The sequence below is a fragment of the Rhinolophus ferrumequinum genome, chromosome X (assembly GCF_004115265.2).
Source record: "Rhinolophus ferrumequinum isolate MPI-CBG mRhiFer1 chromosome X, mRhiFer1_v1.p, whole genome shotgun sequence".
NCBI lineage: Eukaryota > Metazoa > Chordata > Mammalia > Chiroptera > Rhinolophidae > Rhinolophus > Rhinolophus ferrumequinum.
In genome coordinates, this window is record NC_046284.1 from 115,502,910 (window position 1) to 115,523,594 (window position 20,685).

General features: G+C 37.1%; 2 protein-coding genes across 6 annotated transcripts in view; one reads left to right on the top strand and one right to left on the bottom strand.

Moving 5' to 3' along the window:
* MOSPD2 (motile sperm domain containing 2) overlaps positions 1-653 on the bottom strand; it is a 44,078-nt gene extending 43,425 nt beyond the window's left edge. For both annotated transcript variants that reach the window (XM_033115732.1, XM_033115742.1), the window contains exons 1-2: positions 496-653; positions 270-339 (exon numbers count right to left, since the gene is read on the bottom strand). In XM_033115732.1, the coding sequence (XP_032971623.1) occupies positions 270-339; positions 496-504 (79 nt within the window). In that variant the 5' untranslated portion in view covers positions 505-653. The remainder of the gene's footprint in view (positions 1-269; positions 340-495) is intronic.
* A 225-nt stretch (positions 654-878) lies between these two features.
* Positions 879-20,685, top strand: part of FANCB (FA complementation group B) — a 30,276-nt gene continuing 10,469 nt past the window's right edge. For 3 of the 4 annotated variants that reach the window (XM_033119458.1, XM_033119447.1, XM_033119428.1), the window contains exons 1-7: positions 879-1,067; positions 1,948-2,047; positions 2,185-2,326; positions 7,811-8,842; positions 13,425-13,577; positions 15,408-15,500; positions 20,135-20,263. In XM_033119458.1, coding sequence (XP_032975349.1) covers positions 7,847-8,842; positions 13,425-13,577; positions 15,408-15,500; positions 20,135-20,263 — 1,371 coding nt within the window. In that variant the 5' untranslated portion in view covers positions 879-1,067; positions 1,948-2,047; positions 2,185-2,326; positions 7,811-7,846. The remainder of the gene's footprint in view (positions 1,068-1,947; positions 2,048-2,184; positions 2,327-7,810; positions 8,843-13,424; positions 13,578-15,407; positions 15,501-20,134; positions 20,264-20,685) is intronic. The other variant, XM_033119437.1, reaches the window with a different exon arrangement.

Consider the following 20,685-nt stretch of genomic DNA (forward strand, 5'->3'; position numbering starts at 1 on the left):
CTCGAGATGCTACGTAGAAACTCACCGATTTCCAACTTACATTAGCCCTGTAGCAAGCAACGGACGCATCACCTCCCCGACTGGAGCAGCGTGCATGGCACGTTACGGAAAGGAAAACCTTGGAATCATGCAGGGCACCGCCCCTGTGAGGGTCGAAATGGTCCCTAACGCTTCCCACAGAGACACCAGCAGAGACACCAGCAAACACTCCAGCAAACACTCCAGCAAAGTTGGGGACGCTCATTGCACACCGAGGACGTGACACCCACCTGTCAAATACTCAACTTCGAACCTCCGTCGGGTCTCAGAGATGAGCTTGGCTTTATTCTGGGCTTGACACTGGAAGGAAGACAAGACACGCTTAGACACCAAGCGCACCATCGCGCTTCCCCTCGGCCCAGCCCACCTGCACCTGGGAGCGCAGCCACCGGCCTCAGAGGAGGATTGGGGTCTGAGGTGGGAGCCGGCAACGGTGCGGTGCGATCGGCTCCTCACCTCGGCCATGGTCGCGGGCGCGGACGTGACTGCAGTCGCTATCGCCACTCGCACAGCTGCCGTCCCAATATCACATCACCCACCAGGCCAGCCCAGAGGTAAAGAGCGAAGGGCGGGAGGTGGAGGCGGTCGCGTGACACCGGAAGGCGGGCGGAGGCGTCGCAGAGCTGCCCAATCCACTACGGCCGCCTGAGTCTCGAGGCGGGACTAGGCTCTCAGCCCGGCTTCCCATTCGCTTCTTGTTCGCACCCCCTGCTGTTCCCTGCACTGCGGACCCCACCCCCGCCAGCCGCCGGATCGCGAGCGCTTCCCCCGCGGAACCCCACCCCAGCCAGCTCCACCTGCCATTCGCTTTCACAATGTTCCCCGGAGGCCCCGCCTCCTCAGCCTCCCTCGGCAACCTTTTCCTGGCTGGCTCCGCGGGTTCCGCCTCCTCTGAGCTCTACGTAGCCTCTGGACCGGCCTTCCCAAGATGCTGCGCGCGGGCGGGAGGTTCGGAGCCTCCGGACCCTGCTCCCGCGTGGGGCCTGGGGAAAGTGGCGACAACGGGACTCAGGGCCCCGCGCGCTGAGGTAGGACCGGTGTATGTTCTCTAACCCGACCTTGGCGGAGAGGTCAGTGGGGCTGGGGTTGCTCCCCTGTCCTGTCATTGCTGGAGAGCGGGAAGGAAGCCGGCGTCTTGTGACCTGTATCCATCATCCTATGGATGCCCATCACTTTATGGAATGATAATTAGATTTAAGTGCTTGCTATACTCAGGAATATTTCTCTTGAAACTTTCTTCACCCCTGGGAACACTGGGAGTGTGAGATACTTAATAGGGAATGTATCTTTGAAATCTTTAAACTGAAACAGTTGTGTAAAGTTGAGATGCAAAGCGTCTTCCATTATTAATTAAGGTAATTGTTCTCAAGCAAGGGGCAATTTTGCCTCCCAGGGGACATTTGGCAATGTCTGGAGACATTTTTGTTGTCACAACTGGGAGGGCGTCCTGCTGCTACTGGCATCTGGTGGGTAGAAGCCAAGGATACTGCTAAATCCTACAGTACACGGGAGAGCCCCCACAAGTTATTCAGGGCAAAATGTCAGTAAGTGCCAAAATTGAGAAAGATTGATTCATAACTTGCTGGAGCAGTATTTAAAGTTGTTGGTTAAAAAATTGAAAGCAAATCATCTCGCGTTCAATGTAACTGCCTTTTTTAAAAATTGAAAGATAAAGCTACAAGGACATTGTAAGAACAGCCCCCATGTTTCCACCATCCATAGTCAGCCACGATTGACACTTTAGCATCTTTCACCCCAGACTATTTTTGTTTACATTGTTATAGAGAAAATAAATGAATACTGTTTAGAAATTATTTGGATACATTCTTAATAACATTTCAGGTAAGGCATACCTTGTTTTGTTGCACTTTGCTTTATTGTGCTTCATAGGTGTTGCATTTTTTACAGATTGAATGCAAGACTCGCCACCAGCAAAAAGATTATGACTCACTTAATTGCGATACTATATTACTGTGGTGTCTGGAACCAAATGCGCAATATCTCCGAGGTATGCCTGTATAGCCAAAGTTTTCCTCTGGTTCCACTTCCCTACCCTGATGTCCATCCCTTTCTTCAGAATAAATAGTAGCTGTTTGGAATGTGGCATGAATCTTTACAGCTTTGCTTTTTTTTATTTCGTACAAGGCTGCCTGAGTTTGAATCCTGGCTCTGTCACTTCCTAGCTGTAAGCCTTTGAGAAGATCCCTGAACTCCGTGCCTCAGTTTCTACATCTATAAAGTGGGATAATAGTGCCTATGGCACAAGGATGTCGTAAGGAATAAATGAGTGAGTACAAATTCCAACAGTACTTGGTACAGAGAAAGCACTCGGAATATAGCCATTGTAGGTAAACAGAAAATACATAATCCTGTTTTATGTGTTTTGATTTAGATAAATAATGTACTGCAGTATACATTTTTCTGCAACTTAATTTTTCTCATTTTATTTTTGCCATCTAGCCATGATGATATACATAGATCTAATTCATTTTAACTATATGGTATGATATTCCATCTGTATTTATTCATTTCTCTATTGGTGTTCATTGAAGTTTTCACTATTTTTTTAATAGTACACAACAGCACAGAGCACATTCTAGAGCAATGTCTTTATGTATTATTATGTAGAATTATTTCTCTCAGTTCGTATTTAGAATTGAAACTGCTGGATATGTGCATTTCCATTTATTGCCAAATTGCCTTCCAAAGTCACCTCTCCCTTTAATTAAGTGCTTATAATTATCTCCTAATTGATGGCTCTGCCTCTAGTCTTACCTTACCCCAATCTTCAACACTGTCACCAGGATCTCTATAATTCAGAAGTATAATCCCATGATTTCTGTTTTTGAAATCTTTCAGTGGTTTATCATTGCTATCTAAGGTTAGAAGTCCTTAGTATGACACAGAAAACCTTTAACTTAATCTTTCCTAACTCTCTTAGTGGATCACCATTCCCCCACATTCACCTGCATTTCAGGTGCACTAGGTATTGTTGGGAAAGGGATAAGGGAGATGGATTCTGGGTAGGCCCCAAAAAATAACGTCTAGTTATATAGGTAGAGAAAAGTGTTAACAGTGGACCGACTCTGTAGCCAAGTTAATTTACTTAGGTAACAATGTCCTATATGTTGGGAAAAAAACACATCTATCAGTATTATGCTCATAAGATTATGTTTAATATTATTAGATGAGACTTTTAGCTAAGTGTTTTGTTTTTTTTTTCCAAAGATACTTTGTATTGGTCGCAATTGATACAGTTTGTTAGAGACTATTTTAGATTTCATCTGCAGATAATATAGTGCTCTTTTCGGATCTTCCTGAACCAGACCTGTAGTAATTTAAAGAATTCTGAAATTCACAGTGCCCAAATGAATTTAGTAACGTTTAAAGGGAACATTGTTTATTTGATTGGGAGGCTGGTGCAGAAGATCAGATGAGGATGATAATTTGCCAACCTACTGTGTTATCATATATTATTATTTTTCTAGTGTAGTTACACATCTGTTTGCATTTTATGTATAAATGGTAATACAGAACAGGAAAAGTTCAAATTAATTACACAGCATTTTATAAATACTCTGCTTCCAAATCTCCCCTCCACCCCCACCCACATAACTACAGCAGGAGGTAAAATTTAACTGGTTTGAGTTACCTGTTTTTTCTGCAGCCACTGTTGTAAGGGTACTAAGTAAACAGTCAAATGACTAGTAGGTTGGAATAGTAAGCCTGATGCCCTGATGATCAGGGTTTGATTAATCAGGGCTTGTTTATATTGGTTTAAGAACCTTTAAATTGAACCTTAGTTTCACTTGTTTCCAGATTACTTCTATCTAAAAAGTAAAATTGCCACTTATTCCATAGGTTTAAAGGTTTGTTTTATGAACATATGCTAAGATCTTTACTCTTAAAACAGATGTTGCATTAGTATAAAATAAAACAGATAAAAATGTGAAATTAATAAGCCTTGAGATTACAGAAAATTTGAGGAAAAAATTATCTTCATAAATACATTAATAGTAGCTTCTAATTTTTAACTTTGAAGGTAGCCCATTTAAATAGCATATTGAAAATACAGATGTCTTGGCAATAGTATTTAAAAAGAAAAACATAATCATGTTTCATTTAATATTCATTTATGTTTTTAAATCTATTTGAGTCTAAGTTCATGAGAATAAGTTTGGTGTTTGCTTGGAGCTCATGCTAAAAGCATGTTGGATTAGAATTATAGCAAAGCTTTGAATACCATGCTAAACTTTATAGCAGTGGTTTGCAATATTTTATTTGTACATCATTCATATGTTCAATATACAATGTTTAGCATCTATCTTTTCAGGTAGTAATTCATGGATCATATCTGTTGAGAAAGGGGTGGTGTGCTCACGCAATGTTTTTGAATTAGGAGGCAGTTACCCTATGGAGTTTGTGTTTTAGGACAAAAACTGAGGTAGTCTAGATAAACTGATACATTGGAGGGGAGAGAGACTAGAGTAAGGAAAACCAATTAAGGAGCTTTTTACCTCAGCCTAAGTGAGAGATGAAAGCCTGAACTTTGGTAATTGGAACAGAAAGTTGGAAGATAGAGATTTCTAAATTAAGGAATTTGGTGATAGCATTAAAAGAACAGAATGTAAGGGGCCTGATTTTCCTAAGTCGTAACTGTCAGGGTGCAACAATACACACTCTAAAGTTTAGTAAAGGGAAGATTCTACTGACCTTTTAGCAATCAGATTCTCCTTACTTCTATCACACTCAGATATTGGCGAGCATTGTGTTGATTAAGCTTTAGTTGTGACATTTAATATTAAAATAACAAAAATCCTTTTTGATACAGAAGTTATTTTTGGTTGTTTTTAGTATGATTAAAAAATCTGAAAAACTTTTTGAGTAGGTAGTAACAAACAATGTGTTCTCAGATTTTTGTCTCAGAATATGTCATTTTAATGCTTTTCTTTTTTTTAAATGAATCTTCTGAAAGACCTGACATGGCCGTGGGAAATTTGAAATACAGAAATTGTTATTCATCTATTTTGATGTAATATAGCATGTTTATTTCCTTTAAAGTAAAAGATAGGTTCATAAATAGAAGCCACACCTTTGATTTGCCTATCTTCTTCACTGTGGAAGCTGAAACTACTTTGTGTGTCTCACATCTTTGATATTAATTGCCTAACAACAAACCAGTAAGCCAGTGACTTCTGCTAGTTCGTATTATGATACAGTATCTCCCATTACTTCAGGTCATAGGTTTCATCAAATTCTCAAAAACCGTATCATCAATTTAATGTAAAAAAACCCCAGAAAAACAAATGCCGTAATAATGAATTACTCCCAAATTTAGCTTAAAGCAACAACATTTATGATCGCAAAATTTCTGAGGATCAGGAATTTGGGAGCAGCTTAGCTGGGTGGTTCTGGCTCAAGATCTCTCCAAGGGACTGAGTTATCTAAAGGCTTGAGTAGGAGTAGAGGATCTGACCCCAGGAAGGCTCACCCACATGGCTGTTAGCAAAAGACCTCAGTCCCTTGCTGTCTTTTGGCCGGAAGCCATCATTACCTGCTGTGTGCACTTCTCCAAGGGGCTGCCTGAGTGTCTTGACATGGCAGGTGGCTTTCCCCAGTGTAAGTGATCAAAGGTAGAGGTCAATAATGAAGTCACATGCTTTATGATCCAGTCATGGAAGACAAACACTGTCACTTTTACCACATTCTATTGGCTAGACAAATCATAATGACCAGACCTCACTCAAGGAGAGAATTAAATGTCACTTCTTGATGGAAGGAGTTTCAAAGAATTTGTCAACGTATTTTAAAACCACAAGGGATGTATTTGAAAAATAGACAATAAGGTGTAGCATCTCCAATTTGAAAGTAGATGCTAACTAGTCTGCTCTTAAATAGAATTGCCTCCAAATCAAAGTCATTTCTCTAAAATGCAGGCTACTTTAAGTTAAACTTGTAGAGAATGGTTCAGTGATGCTTTTTTTCTAATTGGACTATTGGTAGATTTTTATAATAAAAGAACAAAACAGCCTTTGGAGTTTGCTTCTTATTCAACAGAGGAGAACATTATTATTTACTTGTAAATGACATAGTTTTCATTTATTTCTGAAATAGTTCGATTTCCTGGTGTAAATGATCCACAGGATAAAAGAGAATATGAATTAGAATTATTTATAGTGGAGAGGGACCTTTCAGCATTCAAAAACCGTTAAGTATGCAACTGTTCTTCTGATATTTATAAGATTAAGTACTGTATTAACCAGCCATGGTGATGATGAGGACAATAATAATGGTAACCTAGTAACCAAATAACCTTTACTGAGGACTTGCTGTGTGCCAGGTCCTATTTCAAGTGGGTTATGTTAGTTAATTACAATACCTTGTGAGGTAGATACTGTTACTATACCCCATTGTATAGATGTGGGTGTGGGGCACAAAGTAACTTGCCCTAAGTCACGGCTAGAAAAGGCAGACCAGCATTCCTGTGTCTGGCTAAGCGTTCAGTAACTGTTAAAGGGAGTGACTCAGCAAATGTAGCCACTGAATCAAGAGAGATCCACATCTGTTTCTTATATGTATGTTAATTGTGTGTGGGAGGTGTTCCTTTGTTCTTTACTAATTCAAGTTGCCTTTCTTATACCAGTGCCACAGTAAGGGAATGCATGTCAGTAGAGTGTGGTGGTTACAAATGTGGGGTCAGCAGTCAGAGGGCCAGCTGCTCCTCCAAATTTAGTGCCATTGCCAATTAGTAGTGTTGTAACCTTGGAAAATTTTCTGACCTTTAAAATAAGGTTTCTCATTTAAAAGATGGGATAATAAGAATACTTGAATAATAGTAAGCTTAAAGGAAATAATGCACGTATTGTACTTGGCACATAAGTATGAATAATTGATAGCTATTATTTAATTATTGTGTTCATTATAATATTACTAATCCTCTATTTTTCTACTTTGAATAAGAATAGTGACTTACTTAGGTCATAAAACTACATTGTTTTTGCAAAGTAAGATTTGAGATTTATGTCTCTTACTCCTACAGAGATTTTTTTCAAGCCATATTATAGCATCTCCTGTTTTTCTTTCTGGGCTTTCATTTTGGTCATACAGTTTGTATGAGCTCCTTTCTCAGGGAAGCAGGGACCCAAATGCCTGGGCTATGGGAGCAGTTTAATTTAAATCACTGACTGAGTTGTCATTGTAATAAAAGTAGGGAAACCAGATTAGGTCAGTAGGTTTGAGAGACAGAAGTGGAACCCTCAAGAAATTCTCTGAGCCAGACAGAATGTTTGCAGTCACCCACATGGCTGTTAGCAAAAGACCTCAGTCCCTTGCTGTCTTTTGGCAGGAAGCCATCATTACCTGCTGTGTGCACTTCTCCAAGGGGCTGCCTGAGTGTCTTGACATGGCAGGTGGCTTTCCCCAGTGTAAGTGATCAAAGGTAGAGGTCAATAATGAAGTCACATACTTTATGATCCAGTCATGGAAGACAAACACTGTCACTTTTACCACATTCTATTGGCTAGACAACAGCTTTTCATAGTTACTGTCAACACATTCAGTTATTGGTTTTGATGTGGTTATTTGTATTCTTTGCAAACTGTGTTTTTTAAGGGCTGTACAGAAATAATACTTGGGATGTATTTTTTGATAAGTGTGTCATTAAGATAACATAAAAAACTTAAAAATGTTACCTTAATAAAATTATAGTTACCTATATAATAGTTGTCTAACAAAAACGTGTTTTCTTTTAACTCTGCCTACTTGATGGCAGTCATTCTCATTTCATTTTTAGGTTTAAAAGTATCAAATGGAATCAATTTGCATTCAAAAATTGGACCAATGCAAAGACTTGATATTGTGGAATGGCGAGCAATGTCCATCTAATGAAGAAGAAAGGCTCTTGTGTTATAATGGGGAAGTGCTTATTTTTCAATTGTCTAAAGGAAATTTTGCAGATAAAGGGCCTGCAGAAATACCCATATTGCATGTCAGAAGAATGGTGTTTGACAGAGAAACAGGAGCATTTGTTCAGAAGTCCACTGGATTCTTCAGCATAAAGGAAGAAAATTCTTATCTAAAAATTATGTGTTGCAATTGTGTGTCAGATTTCAGAACTGGAATGAATCTCCCTTATATTGTGATACAATGCAATGAAAAGAATAATGTTTTCAAATATTTTCTACTATTTCTTCATAGTACCAATAAGTTTGAAAAGTGTTTGAGTTTCAAACTAGGCCATGAGTTGAAGGACGGCATAAGGGTCTTTGATGGCCCTTTAATTTTATGGAATCATGTTGAAACAGTCTTCTATATCTCTCCCCAAACTGGCAGAGTTATTACTGTGTCTGTTAACTTTTCCTGTATTCAGTGGGCAGGAGAGATTGAAAATCTAGGTATGGTTTTATTAGGACAAAAGAAATGCTATTCATCGGAGGAAGAATGCACCCCAAAGCCTTCAAAATCAGATTATGCATTTTGGAATACCAAGTTTTGTGTATACGCCCTTGAAAGTGAAGAAGTTATAAGTGATACGTACATTATCCCTCCGGCTTACAGCAGTGTGATCACGTGTGTGCATGTCTGTGCAACTGAGATCGTCAACAACCAGCTAAGAATGTCTCTGATTGCTCTTACTCGAAAGGATCAGCTGATTGCATTCCAAAATGGGACTCCTAAAAGTGTGTGCCAGCTTCCATTTGGAGATCCTTGTGCAATTCAACTTATGGATTCGGGCGGAGACCTCCTTTTCCTTGTGTCCTTTAGGTCCAGTGATGTTTGTGCTGTTTGGGGAAAGAACTTTCAGGTACAGTAGTTATTCTCATAATCATTCAGTTGGTGTAGCCTTCGACCTATTAAACATTCCTATACTTTATAGAGTTCATTTGGGGTCTTACTATCCAAATCAATTTTTAGTGCTGCACTTATAAGAAAGTCGTATGTATTATTATTTTTTCTTAAAGTTATCTGAATACTACCTGATGAGGATTTTGCCCTGCCATTTTGAGCCATAAAACCTTCGAGTTGGTTGGGAATATGTAAATACATAACTACAATTATTATGTATTTATCTTTTAATATAACTCAATTTTTATTAATGTGATAATTAGGTGCATATTTTTATTTAGAATAATAAGATTATTAGTGACTTGACTTCATAAGCCTTCTTAGAAAACTCAAATCAGTTCAACTTTTTAAAGTTGGTAATCATCTATTTAAACTTAAAATGAAATCTAGAGGAATTTCTTGAAATATATCATTGTCCCTTAAGAGTCAAATAATTGTTCTCCAGAGACAAGTGATAAGTGTTAATTTTCTAAAAACTGTTGCTTAGAGAATTTTGGTATGTTATATTTTGAAACTCAGAGTTGTCCTTAGCAAACATTCACATTTTATCCACATATACAGTAGTCATATTTTTTAATGTAGGGTTTGAAAATTACTTTAGAATACTCACTGGTGTAGAGTGTTCAGTAACAGGTAAAAGGTGCCAAAAATAAATAGGAAATTGGAGGTTTGTAACTGGGTGTCTGCACCAATAATATTTCTGACCCTGCTTTTTGGTAACACTGCATCGTCCTGGCTTAAGATATATATCAACTCATTCAGTTATGTGATATCAGTGTTTGTAATTCAAGATAAATAATCATTATCCGTCAGAAATGTGTCTTCCAAAAGTATTTCTTTAGTTCATTATACAGCTTTTTAAGTTCTTGCGCTACTTTGGTAAAAAGCAGATACTGCCTTACTTTGTGTGCCCTATCTGTTTAATTAGAAGCTCAATTAAAATTTCTGTCACTGTATTATCACCATGATATGGAACACTGATAAATATTTTAGAAGGTTTAAGAGGCATTTTTTATTGTTACTTTGTATGTGTGTGTGTGTGGAAACGTCAGGTTGAAATTGTGTTTTATCAGGCTTTGCCTTGTAAATTACCTTTATGTTAATAAGGGTTATATAACGGTATTCAACCTCTGTAACACATAGAGGAAAATAATTTGAGGGGGTGGCCCGTTAGCTCAGGTGGTTAGAACGCGGTGCTAATAACACCAAGGTTGCCGGTTCGAGCCCCGCATGGGCCACTGTGAGCTGCGCCCTCCTTAAAAAAGAAAGAAAAAAAAAAAAGAAAAGAATTTGAAAGCTAGCCTATTTTATTTTAAAAGCCGTCTTTTAAAACTACATTCTACTTTTATTTGAAGGTTATTTGGAAGGTAACAGTTTCTGTCTTTTTAAACTTCTTTTCCTTTCAAGAAATGGTGGAGGGAAACATCTGGTATAGCCTGTAATCTTTATTGGGATCAGGGTGGTGGAAAGAACACAACCTGAGTTTGAATCCCAGTTGAGCCACTTAATGGTGTTACCTTAAGGAAAGTATTTCATTTTCGTGAACTCGTTTTCTGTCTTTATGAAATTGAAATCATCCTGCCTCTGAGAGGGGAGAATTAAATAAAATGACATGGGGAAGTGTCTAGCACAGTGGTTGGCACATAGAAGAAGCTTAGTGAAAGGTAGCTATTATTAGGCAAGGGCCAGGGCTGCCGTCAATGACAGAGACCGAACAAAAGTCTCGTACTCACCTGGATAAAGAAAAACCATTCCCTTCTGCCTCATTGATTCAGTGGAACATAGTCCTCACTCCCTTGAAGTGGGTCCCCTGCTTGGACACTGCAGAATTCTGCCACTTGACACGTTACCCCAAGTAGGAGACTATGTCACTGCCTGGAAGTGGACCTGTAACTGTTGGCCTCCCCGCCTTGAAGTTGTGTTCCGTGGTTCTTTCTCTACAATGGACCACAATCCTTTCCATAAGTTACCTGAGTCTCTACTGCCATACCCCTTACGCTACCTCTTCAGGGAGTCTGTACTTCTGAACTGTGCTCAAATGCCTCGTATTGAGAGCTCTGGAGTTACGCCCTGATGTCTGCCAAGTAAAGTGCTTCTAAAATGCCTGAGTAACCTCGCCACTCCGGGAGTTGTGCAGCTCCTGCTTCAGTGTTGGTGTTACATTTATACTAACCTAGTTTAAAAAAAAATTAGACATGGCTTAGAGTAAAATATTTGATTACTTTTAAAATGGGAATAAAGGCTAACAATCTACAAATAAAGGGGGAGGAGAGGTAAGGGAATTAATTGCATTTGAGCAAATACACTTAGTTTAGCAGTTAAGACAAAAGAAGTAAATACAGCAGGTTTTACGATTGAATGGAACATACACTATTAAGGAAAAAAATATTTTCTAACACTTGAGTTCTGAGAGGAATTTACTGTTTATGGTATTATGTAAGAGGTTTTGAATAATAAAATAAATACATTATTGAAAAATAAAATAGTGTCTATGGTAGCAGTTTTTCCCCCAAATGGGAGAAAACAACAGAAGAGTCTTCCTTTGGTTTAGCTATGGATTTATCCATCTATCCTTTACCTACCTCATTCTGTAAAGGAATTAAGGCAGCTTACAAAGATAGGTTAAATACAAATAAGCATACATTAAAATAAGTAATGAAAATCAAGGTTTGTGTGTTCTCAATCAACCTTCCCAGGTATAATGTTTTATCCAGTGACAGGACTTGAAACAGAGCTGAGTCTAGAGAAATACATGAGTAGCTTTTATCTTCTGAGGCTTTCTCTCGAGTAGAAATTGTCTCTGCAAGTTTTGGCAAGAATCCAATATATTGTTCTTTGGATATATTTGGCAAGAATCTGTATCATTTCAAAATTGAGATCATTGTCAAGTATACCTGAAACGGATATCGGTATGTTGTAGATAGAAAGAGGTAAATATGTTCTAGAGGTGTTCTGTCTGATATGGTAGCCACTAGCCACATGTGGTTATTCAACATGTGGCTAGTCTGAAGTAGAATGTTCTGGAAATGTCAAATGCACAGATTTCAAAGACTGAATACTGTAGGCACTTGTAACACCACGGTAATTATTTGTGTGTCTAAACATATCTAACCCTATAGAAAAGGTACAGTAAAACTATAGTAAAAAGTGAAAGTAAACTATCTAAACACTGTTATTGGTTATATTGAATTGAAATGCTAATATTTTGGATATACTGGATTAATTAAAACATAATAAAGTTACTTTTACTTTTTTTTTCACTGTTGCTAGAGAATTTTCTTTCATAGGCTACTTGACAATTTAAAATTATATATATGCCTTGCATTTGTGGCTTGCCTGTGTTTCTTTTGGACAGCACGGTTCTAGAGCTGTAGATTGCGAATGTGTGTGTGGATTCACGAGTGCACAGCTTTATGGTGTTTGCATACTGAGCACATTCTTATTACTGTCTCTTCGTATACTTCATTATACTCCATGATACCGGTGAGGGGTTGGGAGGAAGAAGGATACGGTTTTACAAATCACCTTCTTCCTGCATAAATGAAAAAATCACTGCTTTGTAAATTAGCTTTATAGGGGAAAGGTTGATATTTGGTTACATAGATTGAAGAGTCGTATATTCTTGCTCTAATGCAGGCCACCCTCCTGAATCACCTATTCGATGTATCTGTGCTCCTGGGATTCTCAGTGGGAGTTTTAGCTTTTCTGCCTGAGGGAGAAGGGGTATCCGATCCCCGTGGTGTTAGTTTCTCAGATGATTAATGAACCTTTAAAAAGTTATCTTCTATTTTAATCCTGGGGTCTCACATTCTAATATAAACTGGTCAAATCATTCCGTTAGGCTAGGATGGTTCTAGGTGCCCCACTATTAGGATCCCTCCTCTTTTGTGGCCCTGATAATGGCTATGTTCTCCCCAACAAGGATTTAGGGTATTACGTTCTTCTTGACTCTCCCATCCAAGTACTAACCAGGCCCGACCCTGCTTAGCTTCTGAGATCAGACGAGATCGGGCATGTGCAGGGTGGTATGGCCGTAGACCATCTTGACTCTTAAAGGCTATTCTGCTTTGAGAGCTCTTAAAGTGCACACTGGCACCTTGTATTGATCTAGTACAACCGAATTTCTTGTCCAATCATAAATACATATCCACCAAAGCTTATGGGAGTGAGGGTCACACTTAAATTAACTGTTAGAGAAAGAAACTGCACTAGAGTTACTCGTGAGAAATGCTAGAATTTCCAAAATATTTAGTCATGAGAAGTATTAAATTTATAAATTATAATAAAATTTTAATATAGAAACCAGCAACGTTACAGTCCCTGGACAAATGTTGATAAAATATTAAATTTAAGTACCTTTCTATTTATAAAGTTATAACTCTTTATGTTTTCTGATCCCTCAATGTATTTTAGTTTTTAGTGTTTATTTTTCATTACTTGCATATAAGGTTGATGATAACACATTACAACTGCATGCAACAAGTTTTCACAACTGATTTTTTTCCCTTCTCTATTCCTTCTTTACAACTCTTTTTTTTCAGATTGCTGCTAAATGGGAAAAAGTTAGCTCAGTACTGATAGATGACTTTCTTGGAACTGGAACTGAACAAGTACTGCTACTTTTTAAGGACTCCTTAAATTCAGATTGCCTGAGTTCATTTAAGATAACAGATCTTGACAACATAAACTATTCAGTAAGTTCTGTTTACTTTTTATACAATACTTTAAGCACCATTTTAGGAAATTTGAGTGCTTTAAAGCTTTTGACCCACTATTTAAATATTTGTGATTTCATACTTTAAAGTAAACTTTGAACTTTAAAAATACATGCATTGAATCTTTTAAAAATGCAGTTATATGCCTCTTAACAATGGGGGTACGTTCTGAGAAATGCATCGTTAGGCGATTTCATCACTATGCGAACATCATAGAAGCGCTTACACACGCCTAGACGGTCTAGCCTACTGCACACCTAGGCTGTGTGGGGTAGCCCATTGCTCCTGGGCTACAAGCCTGCACAGCATGTACTGTACTGAATACTATAGGCAGTTGTGACACCATGGTAAGTGTTTGTGTGTCTAAACATATGTAAACATAGAAAAGGTACAGTAAAAATACAGTAAAAAAGATACAGAATCGCACACCTGAGTAGGGCACTCACCGTGAATGGAGCTTGCAGGACTGGAAGCTTCTCTGGGTGAGTCAGTGAGTGAGAGTGTGAGTGAGTGTGAAGGCCTAGGACATTACTGTCCACTGCTGTACACTTTATAGACACTGTACACTTAGGCTACACTAAATTTATTTTTGAAAAATGAGGTTTGGGGTGGCCGGATGGCTTAGTTGGTTAGAGCACAAGCTCTGAACAACAGGGTTGCCGGTTCGATCCCCACATGGGCCAGTGAGCTGTGCCCTCCACAACTAGATTGAAGACACAACGACTTGGAGCTGATGGGCCCTGGAGAAACATACTGTTCCCCAATATTCCCCGGTAAAAATTTAAAATAATAAATTAATTAATTAAAAAATGAGGTTAAATCGTGCACAAAAGAAAATGCAATCAAGAGATGAGGTAAACATGAGATTTATGAAGCTGCTGCCATAATACAACATACTGTTTACAGCAAACTTTATAAGTGGAAAGAGTAGACTATAAAATAATGATTAAAAAGTCTATAGTCAATACATAAATCAGTAACAGTCATTCATCACGATGACAAGTATGATGTACTGTACATAATTGTACACACTATACTTTCATACGACTGGCAGTGCAGTAGGTTTGTTTATACCAAAATCACCACAACACATGAGTAATGCCTTGTGGTGCAATGTTATGATGGGTCCAACGTCACTAGGTGATGGAAAGCTTTCAGCTCCGTTATAATCTTATGGGACCACTGTTGTATATGTGGTCTGTGGTTGACTGAAATGTCATGTGGCACATGACTATACATTGAATCGCCTTTCAACAGCTGTTACACAAATTGACTATGCCTTTGAAAATAGTATACATGGTGGTCACTCAAGTGTTAAATTAACTTATTGTTGCTTCTGAAAATCATATCAATAAACATGATATTGGATTAATTAAGGAATAAAATCAAGTGAAACTGCTTTATTAAAACAAGCGGTAGTTCATAATATCTGAAGATGCTGGGCATAAGGGAAATAATACCCCGAAAATTTCAGATCTATTTAAAATGCCTGAGCCTCAATTTTTTTCATTAGTACAATGAGGATAATTCTTATTTTCTCTAGTTATGGGATTTTACAATTTTACGAAAGTCTACTAAGCTGATACTTTTTGAAGGCAGTATGCAAATGTTACGTGGGTGGGAATAATGGTAATAATAGTAATTTTTTCTAGTTACAAGAAGATGGGGAAAATACATATTTTGTATTTTATACACTAGTGTGTAACATGGAAAACTGCCCTTTGGGTAAATTTTGATTGTGTATTCTTAATCTTACGAATTTTCAATTTGTTTCAAAATTTCAATTTTAGTGTATTTGTTTTTTATTAGAGGGAAACATTGGATTGCAATGAAGATGACTTACTTCAAGATAAAGAAGATAATCGCTTTTTGGTGATTCCAGCTCTGGAAAGAAGAATTAAAGTTAGTGTCGATGTTTGCTTTTTGCTTTTGCTTTTTTGGATTAGTGCTATTTTGAATGAAGGATAGGACATTGAAAGAAAGGTTCTTAAAGTATAAGCAATTCAGTGATTGGGAAAAATGGTATTTAAAGGATCATTACCTTTCTGATACCTCTGTAAAAAATATTATGACATTACTTATAAATGTATCATCTAAAAATGATCCCTTTTTCTAGTAAGATTATGAAAATTTAATAAGCCTCATAAGGTAACATATAGGAAGCTTCTGAAAACACATTCTTTCTGGTCTTTGAGATCGGTATCCCACAGTATCTCTTTTAAAGGAATAGCAAATATGATAAAGGAATAGCAAATATGAATCATAACGTATTCCAAACATGAACAGTTTACCCTCAATACAAAGCTCTCTAAAAGAGAGGTTTTTTCCCCTAATATACAAAGGTAATTCACATTCCTTGTAAAATATTAGACTAAGCAAGAGAATCTTAAAAAGAAATGAATGATTACCTTTGATTCTGCTACTGAGATATAACCAATTTTAACACTTTGGCATGTATATTCTTACAGATTTTTTTAAATGAGTGTATGCAAATTTACATGAAAATGTGATGATAAGATGCATGTTCTTTTGTAACCTGCTCTTTTTCATTCATAAAACATTTCAAATATACAGAAAAGCTCACAGAATAGTACAGTGATGATCTCTAGTCCCCACATGGAATCAACTATAGTTACTTTTTAAAAATTCATATTTGCCTCATCTGTTTGTGCTTGGTGTATGTGTATAAGTATGTGTACATTTCTGCAGCATCATTTGAAAGTTGCAGGTATTATAATACCTCACTCTTATGTATTTTAGCAAGAATTTTCTAAAAATAGACATTATCCTATGTAACCACAATACTATTATTGCACTTAGAAAATTAATAAGAATCCCTTAATCTTATTTACTATTCAGTCTATATTCAGATGTCTTTAACTGCCACACAAAATTTTTTTATAGCTGTTTTTCTCAGGGTCCCATCAAAGTTTACACTTCCACTTGATTATTATATCTCTCATTGTTTTCTTTTATTTAGAATAATGCCCCCTCCCTTATTTTTTAGATGACACCAATGAGGAGGCCAGGCCAGTAGTCCCTCCTTTTGGCTTTGTCTGTTTCCTTGTGGTATCATTTAATTTTTTTCTTTATCCTTGGCAAACGTTTTCTTTGAAAGCCCGATAGTAAATATTTACACTTTGCAGGCCTTTTAAACTTATTTTACAACTATTTTAATTATTAAAGTGAATTCACTAAATGTGTATTGAGCATGAATGTGAGCAATAGATAAATAAAATATCATAGTGGACATAGACCCATGAAGGAAAAGATTGATTACATTTAAAATGTTCATACTCTGAACAAAGTAAAATAAATAAAAAGACAAATTATGTAAAACGAAATTGTAACACCTGACAAAGGATTAATATCCTTAGTATAAATATGCATTCTGAAATAATATTGTTGGGAATGTAAAGTGGTCCACCCTCCTCAGAGGGAAACTTGCTGTAACTACTAAAATATGAATTGCACATACACATCTTTTTACTCTTGTGGTTTCACTTCTAGAAATCTGTTCTGAGGTTATACTTGCACATGTAACCAATGATGATTTTATAGGAACATTTATGAAGTATTTATAAATAACAAAATTGCAATATCCATCATTAGTGGTATAGTAAATAAATTATGATATACCTGAACCATGGAATACTATGTAGCTGTCAAAAGGAATAAGGTAGATCTTTATACCTATTTAGAAATAATACCAAAATAATTTAATTTATGAAAGCATGACTTTCAGAAATCCCACTTCTGGTAATATGTCACCTAATTTATTTGGACCAACTGTCCTAATAAAGCAACTTAAAATGATAGTTGAAATATGTTTTTAAAACCTTAAAAGCTTCAAAAAGCTGAAGATATAAGCATAAGTTATCAGGCCAAAGTCTAAAGGGTAGAACCCAGAGAGCTAAGGAGAACACCGAAGCTACTTTTGCCCCAGGAGCATTTGCATTTAACCTAAAGCAGTAGTACCCTGGGGACCTGGCAGAAACAAATATGTGAGGTGTGATCACCAAGTACAGTGAATGTTTAAATTTAAAAAAAAGTTGAGTACAGTAAAAGACACATTGCCATGAATCCCTCTCAAAATACTCCCCCTCACTTGGAACACACTTATCCCATCGTTCTTGTCACTTTCTGAAGCAGTTCTGGAAGTCCTCTTTCGTAGACTGTTTGAAAAATTGTCCAGAAAGTAGCACAGAGACAAAGAAGTAAATACGAAAGGAAGATAGACGGAAGGCAGGGACATACGGAAGTGTGGAATAAGAGGTAGTTGAGTGTCCATTTTGTCTCAGGTATCCACGTGTTATCACTAGCTCTCAATATGGATAAAAACATTTCCAAGTGTTGGAAGGACTTTTAGAGATTAACAAATCTATCCGTGCCCCCATTTTACATATGAGAAAACAAATGGAGAGGCAGAAAGGTTAAGTGATTTGCAGAGCAAAGACTACAGTCCATTTAACTGTTCTTTCTCCCGCAAAATTTGTTTTCCAACCAGCTGTTGGAGGGGAAAGTGGGGAGGACCTTGGAGAAACCCGTGCGCATGGCCAGGAATGTTCACAGCAGCATTGTTTGTGATACTCCACAGCTAGACGTAACCCAGGTGTCCGTGCAGTGCAGACTGGAGAAGTAAACTGGTATAGTTACTTATACGATGGAATACTATAGGTCAGTGAAAGGCCTGAACTGTAGCTACTCATGATAAATGGATGACTCTAAAACCTGACACATACAGAATGATTCCATTTATAAAAAGTTCAGAAGCAAAACACACACACAACTAAAAACAGTCTTTAGAAATTCATATAATGATGGTAAAATTATGAAGCCAAACAAGGAAGTTATCTTAAAGGTCAGGGTAGTGTTGCAACTCCAGTTGAGAAAGAGGTTTGTGACTGGGGAAAGCCCAGGGGCAACTAACTCCTGGAGTGCTACTTTTTGACTTGGGTGTGGCTGCATGGGTAGTGAGTTCATTATTAGTCTGTAAACCATTCTTCGTTTTATGCACGCTTCTGCATGTATGAGAGAGGTCGGAATAAAGAAGGAAAAATGCAAGGTTTGGTGTCATGCAGTGTAGTATACTCCTGTATTTGGTTTTGGGTGAGTTTTGTTTGTATGTTTGTTGGAAGGAGGAGGAACGTATTCCTTAACGTATACTTGGCAAAATTCTGGAAAGATAAGCAATCTGTTGGCTGTGCAAATGGGATTAAAGGTCTAGGAAGGGAAGGTGAGATGTACTTTTCTGTTAATTAAATTTTTTACCATGTGCCCATTTTTATAGTTTTGTAACAAAACTTCGTAACGAATATTTAAGAGTTTTGGTAATTCACCATTTAGTCCTGGAGTAGGGGGCATGTTGAGGGGAGTAGGGAAGAGAGAGCATGGATCATTTCTGAGGGGGCCCTCATTGTCAATCTACTCACATGGATCTACTCAGTCTCATCACTCCCTACCGCTCCAGCAGTCTCAGGTTTGCTCCACCTCTGAGGGGTACAACTCGCATCCCGTAAATTACAAATTACTCAGTAGGTGAGTGATGAGGGCGTGTGAATGATGTGGAGCCCACAGAACTAGGTCAACGTACAAAGTTTTAAAATATTAGCTAGGCACTTACCATACTTTGTCCAATGGGGTAAAATATAATGCAGTCTTCACTCTCCAACCTCTATTCATTGATAAAACGAAAAATGTACCTGCCTTATAATATCATTTAAAAGAAAGGAATTCAAAAGCAGGATGCATTTTGTTTTTTCAATCTAGAAAAACATTTATATTAAAAGCTGGATTAATACTTAAACAGCCTCAGATACCCATCTGAAGTGAAACAGTTTCTATCAGTACAACGACATGACTTAAAATTTTCAGTGGCAAAATGTATTTCATGAGTGTTTTGTCCTTAGTGCTGAAATCTATTTATCTGCTACAATAAAAGGAATGGATTGTTCTATGCCCAGTTCAGACCCATTGTTTTTCCTCCAGTAGTTAAGAGTCAATCCTAGCACTGAGTTTATTAGCACAAAAATAAACTTGTGACAGTTTGGAGGCTGCTGTATGTTATTTTTAAAATTTTGCTATAAAGGTTATAGGAACAGTATTTCAAATAGTATCAAATTAAAAGTGACCATTTCTGTTTATAATGATGTCTTTTGCTTTTTGAAGCAGAAATTATTTCAGCAAGAAGAAAAACAGTTTCCTTGTGGGGGTAGGAGTGTTGATAAGCTTTGATTTTTATTCATATTGATTGGATATTCATATTCATATTGATTGCTTAAGTCCGTGGTGAATCAGGTGCTAATGCATTGGCATTCTCTCAACATGATATGTAAAATCTGTTGCAGTTACTTGCCGTGTGATTTTCTTTTGTAATTAGACTTAAATTTTATAAATATAATAGTTTTCTTCTGAGAAGTATTCTCTGCTTTCCTGTAGAAAAATGAATGAAGCAGAAAGTCCTTCCTGAATTAATGGTATGTCAGGTTTCATTTGAAATTATGTCTCTGACAATGATTGTTCTTCCTACTTTACAGGCGGGATTGGTTTCTATTCAGGAAGCACAGCAGCATCTCTTGCTTAAGGAAAAAATTATTTTAAAATCTTGCAAAGCTTTAATGAACCTGGTTCAAGGGAAAGAAGATAGTATATCAAGTGCAGAGGAGGTAAAATTGATCATGTGACCATTTTATCATTTTATGAATTGAAAGCTATTGAAGAGTTATTTAAATTGGAGTATGGGAATATGTTAGAAAATGCTGCTCAATAGATCAGTTAGCAAAGTGGCAGGGATTATAATGGTGGGCTTTTATAACATTGAAAAGTATTTGGTTAAGAAGCCAATATTTTACCAATTTGCAAATTATTCTTATTCTGTAGGATATTAAAATCTCAGTTATCAGGAACCTGGAGGAATAAGTCCTTTTGTTTAACAAATATTTCACTAAACTTTTGTATAGTTTGAACAGAAATTACTCCTAAGTGAATTATACATTTTCTGACTTCTTAAACTGAGTATTATTTAACCTTGTATTGATAATGACGTAATTTCATCCTTAGTATAATAGTTGTTCTTTTAATATCTTGT